Source organism: Canis lupus, chromosome 4, assembly GCF_003254725.2.
Source record: "Canis lupus dingo isolate Sandy chromosome 4, ASM325472v2, whole genome shotgun sequence".
In the NCBI taxonomy this organism is placed as follows: domain Eukaryota; kingdom Metazoa; phylum Chordata; class Mammalia; order Carnivora; family Canidae; genus Canis; species Canis lupus.
Window position 1 is genome coordinate 34,617,899 of NC_064246.1, and position 19,643 is coordinate 34,637,541.

Genomic DNA, 19,643 nt, shown 5'->3' on the forward strand with positions numbered 1-19,643 from the left:
AGATCAAATGTTCCTTTCTGGAACAGTCCCTCTAACTCACCAGCACTCGAATATCAAATCTCTGCTCCTGAGGTAGGTACTTTGGAACCTGAAGCACACAGTTCATTGCTGTGCCAATCAAGCCATCCTGTTCTCCCGTTTTGGTGCTGCCCCACTCTGCAATAAAGATGATTACAACGTGAAAATTATACAATGGGATTCTTCTATATGACAATACTAAACAATATTCATTAACATCGATATTAAAAGTTAGAAATGTATAGCTATTTCTTTATTGAAATATATTTTTGGCTGTACTTGTAAACCAAGCTACTGGGCCAGTCCTGACAGTATCACCCCTATAAGTAGCTCTACCGATATACATAAGTGAATTACATGATGGAGATTTAAAAAAAAAAAAAAATCACTACATTAAAAAAAGAAACAAGGGTAATAACTTGTTTTTACATGTAATATACATTATTTCAGTGAGAATATGTGTAGAAAATATTACTTACCATTATCATTAGTTAAATTGAGCAATACCCCAATGATGGCCCTCATGCAGTCTTCTACGGCTTTGCCCACATGGTTGGTTACATTCTGGTGAGGCAGAGGCTTACTGTCAGGTAAGCATATACTGTTCTCAGCACGGTTATACTGCTGAATCAATCCTTCACAATGCTGTAATGCTCTTAAGAGAAAACAAATTTAGTTATACACTAAGAACTACTACTTGTACCTTAAATATTTTAAATGTCATAAATGCTGCCAAATTAATTTCTCTTTCTACTCCAGAAGTTATAATGTATTAACTATTTAGTCATATATTAATACCATACTAAGCATTGAATTTTAAGAAAACTCAATTAATTTAAATTTTTCTAAGCAAAGCTAAAATTATAAAGTCAATGCAGAAGTTTACATTTGTACTAAAGTCCCCATTTTACCAATCTCTCCAACACAATAAACAATGCCTCCCCAAACAAGGTAAAACCTCTAAAAGCTAACACTGGACATTTCTGAATTTCATTCAGATGTTCTTTATTTAGGATGCAAGCTCTTAGCAGGTAAATAATACATAATAAATAATCCTGCATAAAAAAAATAATCCTGCATAGATGGTATTAAATAGTTCATAAAAATTAGAGCAAATCATATTTTTTAACATGAAGTCATTTAACTGACATGTCTCCTGCCAGCCATATAAGGGTATCAGCTGCATCCCAAAGATTCTCAAGATGCTATCCAAAATAACAAGGAAATGTAATCCTTAAGTGAGTGTAGTATTTCTGAAGCCTCTCTTTATTTACTTATTTATTTATTTATTTATTTATTTTTTATTTTTATTTTTTTAACATTTCCATAATCTGGCTTTTTTTTTTTTTTTATTTTTTTATTTATGATAGTCACACAGAGAGAGAGAGAGAGAGAGAGAGAGGGGGGGGCAGAGACACAGGCAGAGGGAGAAGCAGGCTCCATGCACCAGGAGCCCGATGTGGGATTCGATCCCGGGTCTCCAGGATCACGCCCCTGGGCCAAAGGCAGGCGCCAAACCTCTGCGCCACCCAGGGATCCCTGAAGCCTCTCTTTAAATCATCAAGTCTGTTAATTTAAAAAAGTCTCTGAGAGATGAAGTAAGCTGACTCTGTCAGTTGATTCCTCATGTGCTATATATACTATACAAAACCCTTAAAGAAAATTGTGGTGTTATCTAGTCCCTCTCTAAGAGGCTTCTCCTTAAAACAGACCATACGGTTAGGAAGGTGTTCCTCATATCTAATCTAAAATAATTTGTTGTTCAGATGTTTGAAGATGTTAACCAGAACTACCATGCTGTTATTGTCACGGTTTGGGTTGGTAAACGAGAGGAGAACAGTGGGGGTGTATATTCATCTTTCAATATGCTATCCCTGCATTTATCAGGTTCCTACTGAAAAGTTAAAAAGCCAGAGAGAGGAGTGTTAGGGTACTACGTGTGATACAAAATTTATAAACATAAGGCCAAAAAAGAGGGGAAACCTATAGATCTAATGAAAACTAAAGACTACCAGAAATTTAAGACTATTGGAAATCTGGATACTGACTAGACATATGATAATATTAAGCAATCAGTCATTTATAGGGTATGAAAATAGTGCTGTGGTTACATCTTTTAAAGAGTCCTCTTTTAAGAAATTATACTCAAGTTTTTAATGGATTAAATTATATGAAATCTGTAATTTGCTTCAAAATAATATAGAAATAGGGTTTACAGATGGAAACAAGACTGCCAATGGGTGATGATTATTCAAGATGAATAGCATGTGCATCAGGATTTATCATACTATTTTGTCTATTTTTGTCTATGTTTGAAATGCACCAAAATAAGAGATTAAAAAACAGACGAACTTGAGTCAGGCAACACTGGGCCTCTGATATTATTCCAAGGACTTTGGACACACACTGAAAGACAATAAGAGATTTGGAATTTGGGATTATTTTTAAAAAGTGGAGCCCCTGTGGTATCATGTCGGACATGCTGGAGGCCAGAGAACTAGGGCAGAGATACCAAGAACTAGGACGGAGATATTAGGAAGAGACTGTTGTAGTAAGACTGAACCAAGGCTGGAGAAAAACTGGCAATTTTACGTGAACTGAGGTGATAGCATTAGCCTGATGTCATATAAACTGGACAAAGAGTGTGAAAGAGGGGGACCTGCAACAGAGATCTGCAGGAACAGGTACGAAGGATGAAGAGGGTTAGAAAAAGACCATATAAAAAAAAAAAAAAAAGAAAAAGACCATATACAGTAAAAATAAGGATTAATATGTAGTTTTTACCATATGCTAAGAATTGTTTAGGCCTTTATACTTTAACACCTTAATACATATTGTACACAGTATATGAGACATTTAAAAATCACTTAAAATATTTTACATATACACATATTTAATACATATTTTTGAAAATGTATATAGTTTAACACATATTAAGCATATATATAAAATTTCTTTTTATTGTTACAACCAGGTAGGTAGGGATGCCTAGGTGGCTTAGTGGTTGAGTGTCTGCCTTTGGCTCAGGGTGTGACCCTGGGGTCCCAGGATCGAGTCCCACATCAGGTTCCCTGCAGGGAGCCTGCTTCACCCTCTGCCTGTGTCTCTGCCTCTCTCTGTCTTTCATCAATAAATACATAAAATCTTAAAAAAAAAAAAAAAAAAAAACAGGTAGGTAGATGCAATTATTACCCCCCCTTCTAGAGAACGTGTAGCCCAGTAAATGACTTGCCCAAAGTGACAGGGCTGAAGTCATGAAGCTGGGAACTACGTTTAGTCATTCTGGCTCCAGAATGTGTATTCCTAACTTTTGTACTACACTATACTAGTTCTGGTTCACAGAACTTGACAGAAGTATTTTACGAAGTAGAAACCTTTATGGTCAACTCAAATGCCTTAAATAAACAGCAAGATTTATTATTTTTTAAAATTTATTTATTTTAGAGAGCGAGAGAGTGAGCACACAACAAAAGGGACAGAGGGAGAGAGAGATAATCTCAAGCAGACTCCCTGCTGAACACGGAGCCGGACAGGGGCTTGGTCCCAGGACCCTGAGATCATGACCTGAGCCAAACTGGACACTTAACCAGCTGTACCACCCAGGCACCAGAGTAAATAGCATGATATTTAAGAAAAACTTACTTAGCTGAAGAAACAATGAGTTGTGAATCTTTATATGCTATCAAGTAGCTTTGATTCTCTGGATTATGCACTGTTACCTAAAAGGGGAAAATGTGAAATAACTGTGGCAATCCATAGCTATCATTCATTCACATACAATATACTATCCCCTATACTGTAAAAGACAAAGATAGGAAAGAATCAGCCCTTGTCATCTAAGGAAATAACCAGCATGTTCCAAATTTACAGTAGAGAGCTATTCCTTTATTACAAAATTAAAACACTGTTATAATTGCTTCCTCATTAAGTAACAAATTTTGCACTACACATTCATTGTAACGAATTACCAATCACTCCGAACGTCAGAAAAGAGCAGTCTCTAATTTATAACTAATAAACTCCTAAGTGGATTCATTTAGAATAAAAAAAATACTACCGGCTTAATTCACCTGAAGCACTCTAAAAGTGAGAAGAACAATTTCCAGTTTGCCCACACCAGGAACTTTTAATGTACACTAGGTTATTTTCCCAGAGGTTTAAAAAGTACCTAGCTAATCCAATCTATTCATTCTGAAATGTACTGGCAGCATAAACTGTAACCTACACTGAACTAGGTTAAATCACTCATAAAAGCCAAAGGACAAATATACTTACAGCACACGCGGTTTAAAAGTATCATTCTTCAAAGCCAAATATAAGCTGTGATTACAATGTGACCCAAATAGCTAAGTTATGGAAATCCTTATTAATTAAAAAACAAAAACCTGACACCTCTTAACTATCATTTTCCACAAACAAGTTAATATATGTAAGCAGAATTCCACATTAACAGTAACATTCTGAAGTAAAAAAAACGAAACCTGAACATGCAAGGCTTCCCAAAGAGTGACAATATACATGTTCTTAAACTAAACTGGTTAACTTGTTCATTAACATTGGCTGCTCAAAGAATGCATAATAGTTTCAATTTGGATTACAGAAGTAAAACTAACTAACTTTGGGTACATTTAATATAAAATATTTGACAGTGTCCCACACACAGTTATAATTAAATAATTTTCTCAACACAGTTGTCCATACTTACACTTTCTAAAACTCGTAAACATCTCTCTGCTCCCCATAATGAGGCTACCAGTTTCTCTTCATCTTCATCTCTACTTAAATGATCCACACATTCTTTCACTAGGAGAAATGAAATGGATATAAAATTAGTATGTCTCATCACAATATTTGCCCCCTTAACTAACATTAAAAGATATCTGTATACATTTGAGTATGCAAGAACCTCTCTGAACATTATTTATTCTGACTTTCATAAAACTCTGACATGTTGAAATATATGAGCCTTTTATTGTAATTATTTCCATAATTCCCCAATATCACAGTGCTAATCTAATGGCTTTTCCTTTAAAAGTTCAAATTTTACAAGATGCTACTAAAAAGAACAGATCTTTTAAAATAATGCAGTAATTTTTCTGAAGTATGTACATAGAATATTTTCTTCAGGCTTTAAGTAACATATAAAAATGTTGTATGTGTTTATGTCATACCTTTATCTACAATATGATCCAGACCACCCAAAAGCCGGAGTTCTTCTTTAAACCAGTCTCCTGCTCGTTTAGAAGTAAGGGACAGCAAGGTCTCCATAGCTAAATGCCCAGTCTAAAACAAGAGGCACCATTAATGAATATTGACTTTTAGCAATAATTCTGAGGCAACACTTCTGGAGATTGTTTTTAGACAAGTTCACTGCACGCGACCAGCCCATAGTATTCTTTATAATACAGTAAGTAGGGATCCCTGGGTGGCTCAGCGGTTTCGCGCCTGCCTTTGGCCCAGGGCGCAATCCTGGAGTCCCGGGATCGAGTCCCACGTCGGGCTCCCGGCATGGAGCCTGTTTCTCCCTCTGCCTGTGTCTCTGCCTCTCAATCTCTCTCTCATAAATAAATAAAAATAAATCTTTAAAAAATATATATATAATACAGTAAGTACTTTTATAAGCAAAATGGAACTAATTTTTATCAGAATAGTCTAAGTTGAAGAAACATTTTTAACCACTGGCTTGTTTCACAGAGAAAACCCCTTATTTAAAGTAGTCTATCATTTGTCAATCCAATAAAATAATTGGTGCTGTTATTTTTTTGGTACAGAGGCACAAAAATACAACTGTTGAATCAAAGTGCAAATGTATATTAACTATAAATCACTATATTGGATTAATTCACCACAAAAGCTGTAACACTTAAATCCAGGAGCAAACTGCAGGTATGTCAGTGGCTCCAAATCCTCAAAAGCACTCATTATCACTACATTTTTGCCAAAGGCTAAACAATGATCTCTTCTTGCTTTGGTTTGAATTTTTCTAACTACAGTAAACTTGTATATTTTTTCACATATTTATAAACTAACTGTATTTCTCCTACTACAAGTGAGTCCCCTATCAATCATTATTTTCCTTGTAAAGCTACTTGTTTTGTTCTTACTCTTCTGTAGATTTTCTTATCTATTCTAAATAAAAACCCTAAAAAAAATAATAAATAATAATAAATAAATAAATAAATAAATAAATACCCTGTTACTTTTAGGGGTTCAGATTCACCAATCTTTAACTTTATATGCAGGGTTAGCAGCTTGTAGTTATCATGACAAAAGTATATGTAAATAATGATTGAGAACTACCACTAGAAGAAACATAGAACAGTAAGTTACAACTGGACTAGAGGTTTTCTTCCTCTTGATTTGACTTTAATTATTATTTTTATTTCTCACTGTGTTTCCTTTTAAAAGCATATGGCCACCCTCCAACAAAGAACAATCTGGTTCCTGTTGCAATAAGGAACAACAGCATAACAAAATTAGCAAAGCTGATAAGACCTGGTTTTCTTTCCAAACCATCTTTCCTTTCAAAGATACAAGTTTACATTAAGTCCTCCTGGCCTATTTAGAAGATAGATTAGATAGAGAGAAATGTAAAAACCAGAGCTTACCAGCAAAAATCTTAGTATTATAGACTTAGAAGAGATCTAGACTATTTTAGTCTATTCCTTAAAAAAAAAAAAAAAAAAGAAAAGGCTGATGCGGTCCAAGGTGACAAAGAATTAGAAAACGTCACTATAAAAAGATTCTATTTTGCCCAATTCTTATTCTAAGTCCCGGAAAAAGTAATTTAATGAGATCAATTCAGGTATACTAACTCACAGTAATAATAAAGCTGAAGCCTAATGAGGCTTTCTTTGTTATAGAAAGGGGACAGTAATTTGATGTTAAAATAGCAAAAAATCATAAAGTTTGTATGTTAAAAAGGGATTTCAGTTTGTCTCCTATAGACATAAAAAGAATTGTCTGATGTTTTAGGCTATATTGATATAGCCTACTCGTAAGGTAGCAATTAAAAATAACCTACAATTCAATTTATATAAAAATTGGACTTGTCCTCAGAGAGTTAAAGCATAGTCAAATCATTAATCAGAATACTAATCAGCAATTGTTAGCTCTCAGTTACATGAATTCTATATGAGAAAACTATTTTAAATTATCTTCCATGGCACTTCAAAAATAGCATATATCAAGGAAAAATTAATAAAAAAAAACCCTAATGAGTAGAGGGATAATCAATATAGAAAATAACATCTGTTGTAAGATTTAAAACAAATACAATATTCAAGAAAACCGAAATTGGGAGGGAAAAGAGGCAATTAGCAACTGTGTTCTCATTTTAATCAAGTAAGTAAATTACTTAACATGATATAAGAAAGTTATTATATCACTATTTACCATCCTAATAAATTCAACAAACCATGGAGAAAATTCAGTGAACAAGTTTATCACCATGTTATTTTAACAGCAAATGCCTGGGAAGAATCTAAAATGTTGAACATGGGAAACCTCTGCAAAAAAGGTACATTTATTCAATGATGCAGCAAATAAAAATTATCTCAAACTTCTTCTTTCATATCATTAAATAAAAATCTGTATAGGCAGCAAAAGTGTTAAAAATTAGAAATATATATTTTTAAAGATTTTATTTATTTATTCATGAGAGGCACACAGAGAGAGAGGCAGAGACACAGGCAGAGGGAGAAGCAGGCTTCCTGCAGGGAGCCCAACGTGGGACTCATCCCAGGTCTCCAGGATCACACCCTGGGCTGAAGGCGGCACTAAACCACTGAGCCACCTGGGCTGCTCTAGAAATATATTTTAAACACAGTATACAAATAGTCTAGTGAGATAGAGGCATCTTTATACACCACCTGAGCTTAGCAGGTATTTTTTCAACTTTAATAAGTACTGAGTATATTCAATTTGGTATCTTGCCTTTTAATGTTAACCTGCTCTTCTCTCCCTCAAGCCTGTTTTATACAAATATCTTACTCTACCTTAAACAGACCAATATCCCTAAGTCATAGTTGGCTAGCAAAAAGCATTCTATAAATTTTGAAGCAAATGCTGCAATCTTCAGTTTACGAGGCAGTAGAAAAAACAATGTTTATACAGTTTTGATGTTGGAAATATCTGAAAGTCAGGTTATATATAAATAAATAATCTTATCTTTTCAAAATGACAAGGCAAATCATCTTCTACTGGCTAGTAACCTGTGGGGATATTACTGATTCTATAAGTAAAAAAAGCCAGAGGAAAGGAGAATTGGAATCAACCAGAAGCAAGACAGCCAGATTAAACTTCAGGAGGTGGGCTGAACCTAAGAGACCCCAGTATTATGACAAACACTGTTCCAGGGAAGGCAGGTGCCTACAAAACTTCCTTCTGGGTCTTGGACCCTGGAGGAGTTAACCAGACACCTTGAGATACTCTGGAGTGATTACTCATTTAAATGGCCCTTGCAAATCCTCTGCATCTTTATTCCTGAAACCCAGAGACTGAGAATTAAAATCCCTAATAGCCTAAATATAGTTAATATATACACACACACAAGAGAAAGGATAGACAAAATGTAAGAAAATTTACTGGCAAACCATCTAAATATACACGGGATAGTTTAGGAATTTAGGAACAGAATTATGCTCAGAGCTAAACTTTAGAAGAGCTTCCCAATTTTGACCAAGAGGTTAAATGATTTCTCAAAGTCACACACCTACTGTGACTAATATAAAATTTCTGAAAGTAATTTTAGATTTTACAGTGGAAGGAACCCACCGTTATATTTTCTAGATCAAGATGCTTGTTGTGTACAGTTTCACAGAGCCTTCGAATTTTTTCTTTGATTTTGTTCATGTCTTTTTCATTCAGTAGCTTAGCTGAAGAAGCATCTTGTTCCAGTTCTAGAAGTCGAATCATTAGATCTAGGCTAGCTCTATCAAGATCCATGTTCAGACGATCTCTACTCAGTATGTACATGAGGGCAGCTGTACAAAGGGACAGATTCTTCAAAAGATAAAAATAAAAGTTAATGTGAGTAATTGGTGACATTTCAGTTAATGACACTGTTTTGACATTTGTTCACATGTTGGAAGCCTTGAAAATGTTTTATTCAATGAAAATGCCCCCCCCTCCTTTAGAATACTCTAGGAAAATATGAATTTAATAAAGCTGTTACTTAAAATTTTCCTTTCTAGACGTCTTCCCCATATCAAAACTCCCAAACTAGAAGAATGTGAGTGGCAATACATTTCTCTTTAGCCATTCTATGCTGAATTTATAGACCATTGTTCCAGCTTTGCATATACACACAAAATTTTTTATACTCTACCTCACTTTATGATATAGTTAATAAAGTTGAATTTTAATCTTAAATCAATAATGTATAGGGGTCTTAAAGTCTGCATCAGACACTTAGCTATTTTTTCTATAAAATAAACACAGCTAAATTTGTCAAAAATATAAAGCTAGGATGACTCAATCCCACAACCAAGAAGAGATCATGACCCAAGCAAAATCAAGAGTCAAGCGCTTAACTGACTGAGCCACCAGGTGCTGCCAAATAGACTAAAAATTTTTAAATAATGCTTCCTAAAACCAGAAACTTAAAAATACCTGATGGTGCTGGGAATCATCCAAGGTTTTAAAGACCATTGCTACCATTCCATGTGCTCTCAGGTGCATTCGAAAACTGGGCATGGCACATTTAGTAGCCAAGCTAATAACACTAGGAGAAAACAGACCAGGTTAGGGGGTATTGAAAATAAGTAGTCATTAGTTTTTTGTTAGCACAATACCAAGAGAAGCAAATGGGGAAGGGAAGGGGTGTCAAGCCACTTGCCCATATGGATAGCAATATAAAACACACGGGCAAACCTAATTATTAAAAATCATACATAGTTAAGTGATTAGTATAAATAACAATGATCATCATTGTATTCCTTACACTACTACTACCATTAAAAGCAAAAAGTCTCAACTACCTTTCATAATGCTTCTGATACATGGAAGACTATAGATAATACTTGAAAGGATATATTCCAACTGACTGGATAATTCAATCAAATTAAGATATTCAATCCATTATAGTATGTGAAGGATGATCCAAATCAAAACATGCTTAAATCAAACACATTTATCATTTGTCTAAAATCTGGGACTGAAAAAGATTTTTTTAGCCTAACACTTCTTTTAAGCATCTCTAAATTAAAGCCTATATACTAGGCTAATAGGGTACAAGCATCCACCTTTCCTCTGTCCATGCAGAATCAAGTCCCTATATAAAAAATCAGCCACTTTTAACTTACTACCATGGGCTATAAACTATATTCATGATAACAAAATCACAAATGTTTGGCTCTTTGGTTGGAAAATTTTAGTGAGAGCATGCATACATTTATCAAATATAAAAATAAGACCTCACCTAAGGCAACGTGTGTTTAGAGGCTGAGTGCTCTTTAAGCCACTTAACAGGTACTCAATGTCATCAGTGAATTCTTGATTCTCACCAAATTCCACCACATCATTGAAGTGCTTCACATGCTGAACAACAGTATACAACTGCGAAGAAAAAATAAGTCCACTTCTTTGGTAACCATGAACCAGCACATTAAAATCTATGAGCTGTATTTCATTTAGAAGTGTATAGAAGAGTTCATTATATGGCAACTAAAAGAAATGTTTTAAAAACACTGGTAGTACTAGGAAAGGTAAGTTCGTGGATATCTGTTCAAGACATTTTTAAAGGCTAAATGTTACATACAAAAATCTATCCACGTGCAGTAAAACTGTATATGGCTGCTTACTTCTTTGTCTTCTTTTCTGCATTTCAGTGCAGTAACTATATCTTGGTAGGGCTGAGTAGGTATTGTCACAGTTTTTATCACTTTGGGTGGTGGTGCAGGAGCCTTAAAAACTCCATCATCTTTTTGATTTGGTTCCTTTGAAGACAGCCTCACCTATTAATAAAGGTATTAAATTATTGTTCTAAATATATAAAAATAGTAACATCTCATCTACCTAGCAAATTTGGCTTAAAAATTTAAAAAAAGGAGGCCTCTGAAAGGTCATAAGGGCTACTTTAAAATTCTATGCACTGCTAGGTAAGACTCATAAAAGAACCGCTCAGGAATTCCTTCTGGTCTTTTTGAACCTCATGACATGATTTGTTACTTGTCTCCAAGACCATTAGAAGGAATAAAGAACCACAATTACACACATAAATAGCATTGATAAAAGGCCAGGAATGGGACAAGAAAATCACAACAGATAGACAAGAGAACTTTTAAAATAAAGAATCTGTAATGTAGGGTATAAATAATCATAATAAAAGCCTGGTATATAATTACTAATATACACAAGGATGATTTTATACTAGTATACAGAGTTTAATATATTCAAATTTAAGAAGACAAGGAACTGTATATTATTATATTTTAGAAAGAGCTCTATCCCTAATTCTTTTGTCGTTATAAAGATTCATTCCTTGACATACTGTGACTGAGGTATTACCAATAATTTAAAAGTATTAATCTATGGTCCTTCCAGTTATTCTAAAGAAAATAACTTGATAAGAATTTTTCATATGTGCTTTTAATTGAAAGCTATTACTGGAATGCAGGAAAAAGTTCTCCTCCAAAAAGTAAATTAACCACTCAAAGCTACATAGGATATAATTTATAATAGTCTTAATAGCTAACATAAACTTCAAATATGAAATAATTTACCCTTAAAACACTAAGTACAGTAATTCCATAAGATCTGGGTCAGGAGAAAAACATGTTCCAATGTTTTTAAGGCTTTTATCTATAAACTAGTAGCATCAGAACTTCAGTAATCGTGTCCACAACCCTCACTTTTCCCATGAATTAAACTGAAGCTGCTCAATTTTAATGAGGAGTCCAAAATAAACTGTTAAAGTCAAAGATTTTCAAACTGTAAATAAAAAGCAACAGCTTTAAAAAAATGAAATTAAAATTTTTAGTTCACTTACTGTGGCACTCTGAGGTTTTACTATTGGTGGCCCAGGCAGCTCTTCAGAGTCTGGATGGTTCCAATGTCTAGCATTATATACAGCTTTTGTAGGAGACTAGAGAAATGAGAAAAAGATTAACTGTTTCCTTCTCATTTTGCATCCTTATATAAGTGTCTCATCTAAACAAAATAAAATCACAAAGAATAACTTAAATACTTAAACACGTATCCTAGACAGAGCAGGATAGACCATACCTGGCTTGTATTCGCATGTGCCCCCACGCCTATGGAATCACTGTGGTGTTCTATCACATCAACAATTGGTGCTGTGGGCAACTATTACCAGCCTGTACTAACTTACTAATCAAGATAGTTAATTCGGGATCCCTGGGTGGCTCAGTGGTTGAGCATCTGCCTTTGGCTCAGGGCGTGATCCCAGGGTCTTGGGATTGAGCCCTATATCAGGCTCCCCACAGGAAGGAAGCCTGCTTCTCCCTCTACCTGTGTCTCTGCCTCTCTCTCATGAATAAAATCTTAAAAAAAAAAAAAAAAAGATAGTTAATTCAACATATACTTTATTCCACATACTACTGATTCATGCTGTTTATTCTTCCAATAATGTTAAGGCAGCTTATGAAAAGTAACAAAGATCCATATTATTCATTTTTCAGTGAAACTGTTGGGGCCAGATGAGTAACATTACTAAGAAGTTTTCAAAGTTTTAAAAAGTAGTTATAGTATATATACAGCATATATTACATAACACAGGGGAATCTAAAGCAGTACTATGTAATAACATATATGATTCCTGCAGCAAAATATATATTTCCATGAAGTGGGATAAAGATGTAAACTGCTCCATCTCAGTTCAGGTCAGTGTACTAGCAAATCAATTTAATGCAAACTTAATGAAAATAATTTTCAGTTTTAACACTCTGAATTTCAGAATTGAGAATAAAGAACCATGAACCTTTATAATCAAATCCAAAGAATTAAATCTGCATAAAAACCACAAAAAATCCTCACTTTCCAAAGGAGACTGATTAAACAATGGAGAACATTTTTTTTCTATCCTTTACAAAAGTAATGTTAAATTTTGTCCTTTAAGAGGCGCCTGAAAAAAACAAAAACAAAAAAAAGAGGTGCCTGGGTGGCTCAGACAGTGAAGCACCTGCCGTAGGCTCAGGTCATGATCCCAGGGTCCTGGAATCAAGCCCCAAGTCAGGCTCTCAGGCTCAGCCAAGGAGCCTGCTTCTCCCTCTCCCCATGCTTGCGCTCTCTCTCCCCATCCCCCAAATATATAAAATCTTTAAACAAAAATTTTATCCTTTAAGCTTCAAAGAAATGGTGTCCCTAGAGATTTTCTGATTTTGAGAGTATAATAATCTTCACATTTTCAGTACTACAAAAAATAAGAGTACAAGTGGGGAAACATACTTTAAGATAGGCCAAAAGTCTACGTCAAGAGGATCCCTGGGTGGCTCAGCGGTTTAGCGCCTGCCTTTGGCCCAGGGCACTATCCTGGAATCCCGGGATCGAGTCCCACATCAGGCTCCCGGCATGGAGCCTGCTTCTCCCTCCTCCTGTGTCTCTGCCTCTCTCCTCTCTCTATGTCGATCATAAGTAAGTAAGTAAGTAAGTAAGTAAGTAAATAAATAAATAAATAAATCTTTAAAAAAAAAGTCTACGTCAAAAATGTAACCATCTTCCCTTACCAGCTGCAGTTAACAGACTAGAATTAAGCATCAAAGTTATCTTTTTTCAAATATTATCTTTAAATAACCACATTGTGACATGAAGATAACAAGTGTAAGCTCCATAAGAACTGGTTTATTAAAAGCTAAAAGTTTAAATTGATTTGCATATTAAATGTTAGAAGATGCTTAATACTAAAAGGAATCCTACTATGAAAGTAGGAGCATAAAGTCTCTCACCTGTATTATGTATATAAACCCATTTTTCTTACATACCACATTTACATAAAGTGAGGATACAATGGTAATCTAACGCAATTTATATATCCAGGCAATGACTTGATCAGGCCTCTTAAGACACAACCACATAGAACAGACTCAACATAAATTTTAAAACCCAGCTCTTTATTCCTTACTGTTTTTCTCTCAAACATCAGCTATATATGCCTACTAGTTGTTAGATCCCTCATTTAAGCAACTTTAATACCCAAAGCACAGTCATGAGCCCAGAAAGATAAAGGACATTTGGAAAGAACAGATGCCTCAAAGTGCAAGTGCTTTACTTCTTTTTAAAAAGGATTGATGGAGGGGATCCCTGGGTGGCTCAGCAGTTTAGCACCTGCCTTTGGCCCAGTGCATGATCCTGGAGTCCCGGGACCAAGACCCATGTCGGGCTCCCTGCATGGAGCCTGCTTCTCCCTCTGCCTGTGTCTCTCCCAGCAAAACAGTGAGGTACTGGCATAAACAGATATAAAGACCAATGGAACAAAACAGAGAGCTAAGAAATAAATGTACATAGTCTAATGATCTTCACCAAGGGTGCCAAACCTACACACACAATGGGGATAGTCTCTTCAACAGATGATGCTGGGAAAACTAGGTCTCATACACAAAAGAATGAAATTGGACCATTATCTTACACTATACACAAAAATCAACTCAAAATGGATTTAGCCTAACAGTACATAGAATAACCAAATAACTTATGTTAAAAGGACCTATTCAATGAACTTTGTTTACTCTGTTGAATAAAGCAATTTAGTAATACTGTTATTTTAAAAGGTTTTGATGATTTATCATATTAATGCTCATCTAAAAGAAAGTGGATCCAATTAGAACTGTTCCTTGACTATTACTTCAAAGTTCTACATGGTTAATATAGGGTTTATTATAAGGAGGGGGAGAAGATGAAGATACATACTACTAATTAAAAATTAAAATAAAAAATAACATTTGGATGTAGTATGCACTCGCATACACAAGAGATGGGGGTGGATAAGAAGGGTGATATTAATTCTTGAGCTCTTTACATCACTCCAAATTCCACATACACCTAAGTGATTTGTATATGGAGACTCCACAAAAATACTATGTTACATGCTATGGTCACTTAGTAAAAATCACTGTACGGTATCTGTAAATACGCCATATAGCAATCAACTTTTCAAGGGAGATGAAAATCATCCTTATCATTCAGCAGCCCAGCTAAGTTTTAACCAGGTCATCCAGATTGCACTAGGCTTACCTTTTTAATCTGGTTAATTCTGTTCTGGTTTAAAAAGCAGACATATCACATTAACCAAATTCCTGAACTTTTCTCAGTGTTAAAATATTTGTGGATTCTGCTTGTTCTGATCTAACCTAATGAGAAGAATATTTAGAACAAAATAAGAAAGCTCCTGAATAACAGTCTAAAAAATGATTTCGAATTATTTTAGCATATTTCAGTCCTAGTAATCTTAAACATACTATTCTCTTCTATTTAATTCTCCAGGGGCCTAACAAAAAAGAAAAAAACCCAAGTACAACACTCTATTACAGTGAAAGGAAAAACATGCCAGTAACAAACCTATGGAGCATTTATCCATGACAGAGAACCCAGTTTCTAAGAGAATAATGAATAAAATTGGGTTTTACAATTTTAATGCCAAGACCATGCTTAACAGATTGGCTTATTGAATCACAATTATAAAGCAGAGGAAAGAACTCCTTCATCAAAAGCTAAGAAGAAATGATAATATTATGCTATCTTTCATTGAGCTGGCTCCTAAAAGGAAAAAAAAAAATTGAAATAACTGCTTTTAAGCCATATGAATTTTTTTAACAACAGTACCAAATCTATTTCTGAGTTTTAAAGAAGACTATGTACTAAATGAAGACAAATATAGTACATTGATTAGAATTCATCTAGCCTTACCCACACAAGGGTATCATAACAGAATTGCACTCACAAGTAATTCAATCAGCATGCTCTACAACTAAATGAGTTCCAAAAAATCAAAGTGCATATGCAGGGCTTTAGTGGCAATTCAAAAAGGCAGAAAATTAATTTAAATTTGGCTTTAAAAAAAAATTAAAGTGTCCAGAAATTGCTCTTTGTTGTTTTTTATTATATTTTATTTATTCATGAGAGACACAGAGAGAGAGGCAGAATCTGAGGCAGAAGAAGCAGACTCACTGTTGGGAGCCTGATGCGGAACTCGATTCCAGGACCCCGGGATCACAACCTGAGCTCAAGGCAGATGCTCAACCACTGAGCCACCCAGGCGTCCCAGTGTCCAGAAATTGTTAATGTGGCTACACTGAGACACAAGTTACTGCAGTAATGACAATGAGACCTGTAGCATTTACTGTTAGGCTCATGGAGTAGAGCAGAAATGACAAGACTTTTCAATATTAGAAACAATTAAGGACTAATAATTTTAGATCACTTGCCAAAATAGCAATCCATGTACTTCCACAGTTTGATTTCTAGGGCGCTAAAGTAAAGCAATTGGATCCCGAAGATTACAGGTGGAGAATATTTAAAGTCTGTCCATATTCAAGTGGAGATCAAAGAAGCCTAACCAGAAGAACTCTGGACTGACAGTGACAACTGGACTGAATTAAAGTTCTTTTTAAAAGGGCTATTTTGAAGATTATGATTCTAATTTGGAGGAACTATGGTGATCAGTAGTGAAAGGAATCATATGTAAAATTCCTTAAATAAAAATTTATTGACTTGGGATGCCTGAGTGGCTTAGTAGTTGAGTGTATCCTTCAGCTCATGGCATGATCCCGGGGGTCCTGGGATCAAATTCCGTATCAGGCTCCCTATGGGGAGCCTACTTCTCTACCTATGTCTCTGCCTCTCTGTGTCTCTCATGAATAAATAAATAAATAAATCTTTAAAATAACATTACTGATTTAAAAAAAAGTTACAAAGAATTTTTTAAAAGACGGATGGGAGAAGGAGAAGGAGTTCAAGGGAGAAAGTTTTGCCAAGATTAGAAGAACTTTTAGTTCTTTAAGAAATTTCTTTTAAACATAATTATATAATCTCAAATTGTCCCACCCTGTGACCAAAAGAATCCTTAAGTAAATCTTCATAATTTGTTAAATATTCAAATTATTAAATTACTTAAAGGGGAAAATGCAAGCATGCCCTAAACTAAAATCAAGAATGAACTGCTAAAAAAAAAAAAAAAAAGAAAAAAAGAAATAAAAAAAAAAAAAGAATGAACTGCTAAGAATAAGACATTTAGAATAGGTTAATATAGAGCACTATGCAGAGAATGTAATCCACAGATACAAGGGAGAAAGAGCTCAAGATCTTTTCTGCCTCATTCAATTAAACTCCACAAATAAACCTTTTAAAGAAATAGGCTATTTTTATAAAAAATTGTGTTAACTCCTATCTACATGAAGAACAATGCATACTACTAATCGATTGTTGTGAGTGTAACTTCAAAAGTATGATTGGTAGCAATGATTTTATAGAAGCAAGCCATTATCACATCAGAATTCAAAATCAAAATTTGAGCATAAACTATAAAACATCCAGATAAAAGATAAATTCAATATTTGGCACTTGATGAAAACTAATATATCTTAGCCTGCAATTCAGCAACTATTAAAAATGCTAGAATGAGCCACAGTGAAAATATCAGCTAAAATAGGTATCAGGTTTTACAACTAAAAATGCCATTAAGTATGTAATGGACCAGTTGCAAGAGAAGCTGTAAATATCTTGAGATACCCATGATTAGAGAATATTCATTCTCCTCTTCTTTTTCTTAAAAATATTAAGCTGGACACAAGCTTGTCCCGATTTTCCAACTTCTCTTACTGCTTATGTGGGCACATGACTAAGTCCTAGTCAATGATGTGTGAACAGAAGTACAGTACACCTTATGGGTCCTGGCCTCCTAGAGATGGATGGCTGCCTCATCTCCCCACTCCTTCTATACTCTTTAATAGTGTAGAGATGATAGACCACCACCACAGAGGAAGCTGGACTCTTAACAACCGAGCAACTTGAAATCAGTCTGGAGATAAATAGCCAAGGATTGGTAAGCCTGAGAAAAAGAAGCTACCTGTTTAAAAACTTATTTGGGATTTCTTTTATAGTAGCTAAGCCCAATGCTAAGAAAGCAACATGTAAATAAAATCTGCAACTGAAATTAGAACGATATCATTAAAATAAAAAAAAACATATAATTTTAAGAATGTGAATATACAAAATTGTCCCAACATTGTATATATTTACATAATCCATACATATATAACTATAATTTAAAGGACGTATACAACATGTAAGAGAATGGAGGAAGAAAGAAACTAAGGAAAAAATATAATCCAAATCCAATTTTCAAAAAAATTATATATATATATATGATAAACCTATAGAGTGATTTCCAAGAGTTATTACTAAATTTAAAAAAACAAAGTACAGAAGAGCACATATAGATACTACTTTTTATATAAAAAGGAACAAAAATAAGAAAATTCATGTTTATTTTTAAAAAGGAAACACAAGCACTTGGCTTGCTCAGTTGATAAAGCATGCGACTCTTGATCTCAGAGTTGTGAGTTCAAGCTCCACACTGGGTGTGGAGCCTACTTTTAAGAAATACACACACACACACACACACACACACATATACCTAAAATAAGAAAGGAAACACAAAAAGGATAAAGGAGATAACAATGCAATTGGTTCCCTACAAGGGGTGGGTGATGGGCTGGAACATACCTCAATGAAGTGACTCTTCACTGAACTTTTTGTGTATTTGTGATTTTTAGAAGCATATTAATGCTGTAAATATTCAAAAAACAAATTAGAAAGAATGAAAGGGGGAAAAACCCTAACACTGAAAGCAAGCCAGAACAAATAAACTTATTCATAATTCAAATGAATAGCAAACACTGAAGAAAAGACAGAAAGACAAAGAGGCAGGCAGAACTAATCTAAGCAACTTATGAACACAGTATTACACTTCATACCCTTAGTCGGTAGGTAGCAACATAGGGTGGGGCAAGTACAGGATTACAAAAACAAAAAAGTAAAACAAAATCCTGAACACATGAGATTTATTTTAACAGAATGGACAAAACAATTCTCTAACTATTTTAGGTTATAGGTGAGTGAATGTGTTGATGTTGCTGGGAGTCAAGGTTAGAGAGAAAGCAAGAAAGAACCCTGTGGAGATAGTTCAGTTTCGAGATACTGTGAACTCATGATTTCTAGAACAGGTATGTGCACATGCAGAAACCTATACATGGGGATCCGTGGGTGGCACAGCGGTTTAGCGCCTGCCTTTGGCCCAGGGCGTGATCCTGGAGACCCGGGATCGAATCCCACGTCGGGTTCCCGGTGCATGGAGCCTGCTTCTCCCTCTGCCTGTGTCTCTGCCTCTCTCTCTCTCTCTCTCTGTGACTATCATAAATAAATAAAAAATTAAAAAAAAAAGAAACCTATACATGTATGTGAACATATATGCATATACATGCATGCTTCCTACTGCCATCTGCTAAAAGGGTCAAGAAGCAATGAGAACACATTTAGTGCCCAGATCTTGGCCTCTAATACCATTCCCCAGAGGGAATGGAGAGACTCATCAGAGAATGGGCCTGATTCCAGGGATGGAGCAGAGGTACAAGATGAACCTGGAACATTGTGTTCTGCCAGAAAATAAGGAA

The 19,643-nt window shown here is 34.8% G+C and overlaps 1 protein-coding gene across 5 annotated transcripts in view; it reads right to left on the bottom strand.

Annotated features, from left to right (window-relative positions):
- Positions 1–19,643, bottom strand: part of WAPL (WAPL cohesin release factor) — an 81,816-nt gene that overhangs the window by 14,035 nt on the left and 48,138 nt on the right. For 4 of the 5 annotated variants that reach the window (XM_025434197.3, XM_025434195.3, XM_049109089.1 and 1 more), the window contains exons 5-14: positions 12,008–12,103; positions 10,821–10,973; positions 10,439–10,575; positions 9,631–9,742; positions 8,794–9,021; positions 5,190–5,301; positions 4,724–4,821; positions 3,661–3,737; positions 498–673; positions 41–156 (exon numbers count right to left, since the gene is read on the bottom strand). In XM_025434197.3, the coding sequence (XP_025289982.1) occupies positions 41–156; positions 498–673; positions 3,661–3,737; positions 4,724–4,821; positions 5,190–5,301; positions 8,794–9,021; positions 9,631–9,742; positions 10,439–10,575; positions 10,821–10,973; positions 12,008–12,103 (1,305 nt within the window). The remainder of the gene's footprint in view (positions 1–40; positions 157–497; positions 674–3,660; positions 3,738–4,723; positions 4,822–5,189; positions 5,302–8,793; positions 9,022–9,630; positions 9,743–10,438; positions 10,576–10,820; positions 10,974–12,007; positions 12,104–19,643) is intronic. The other variant, XM_049109090.1, reaches the window with a different exon arrangement.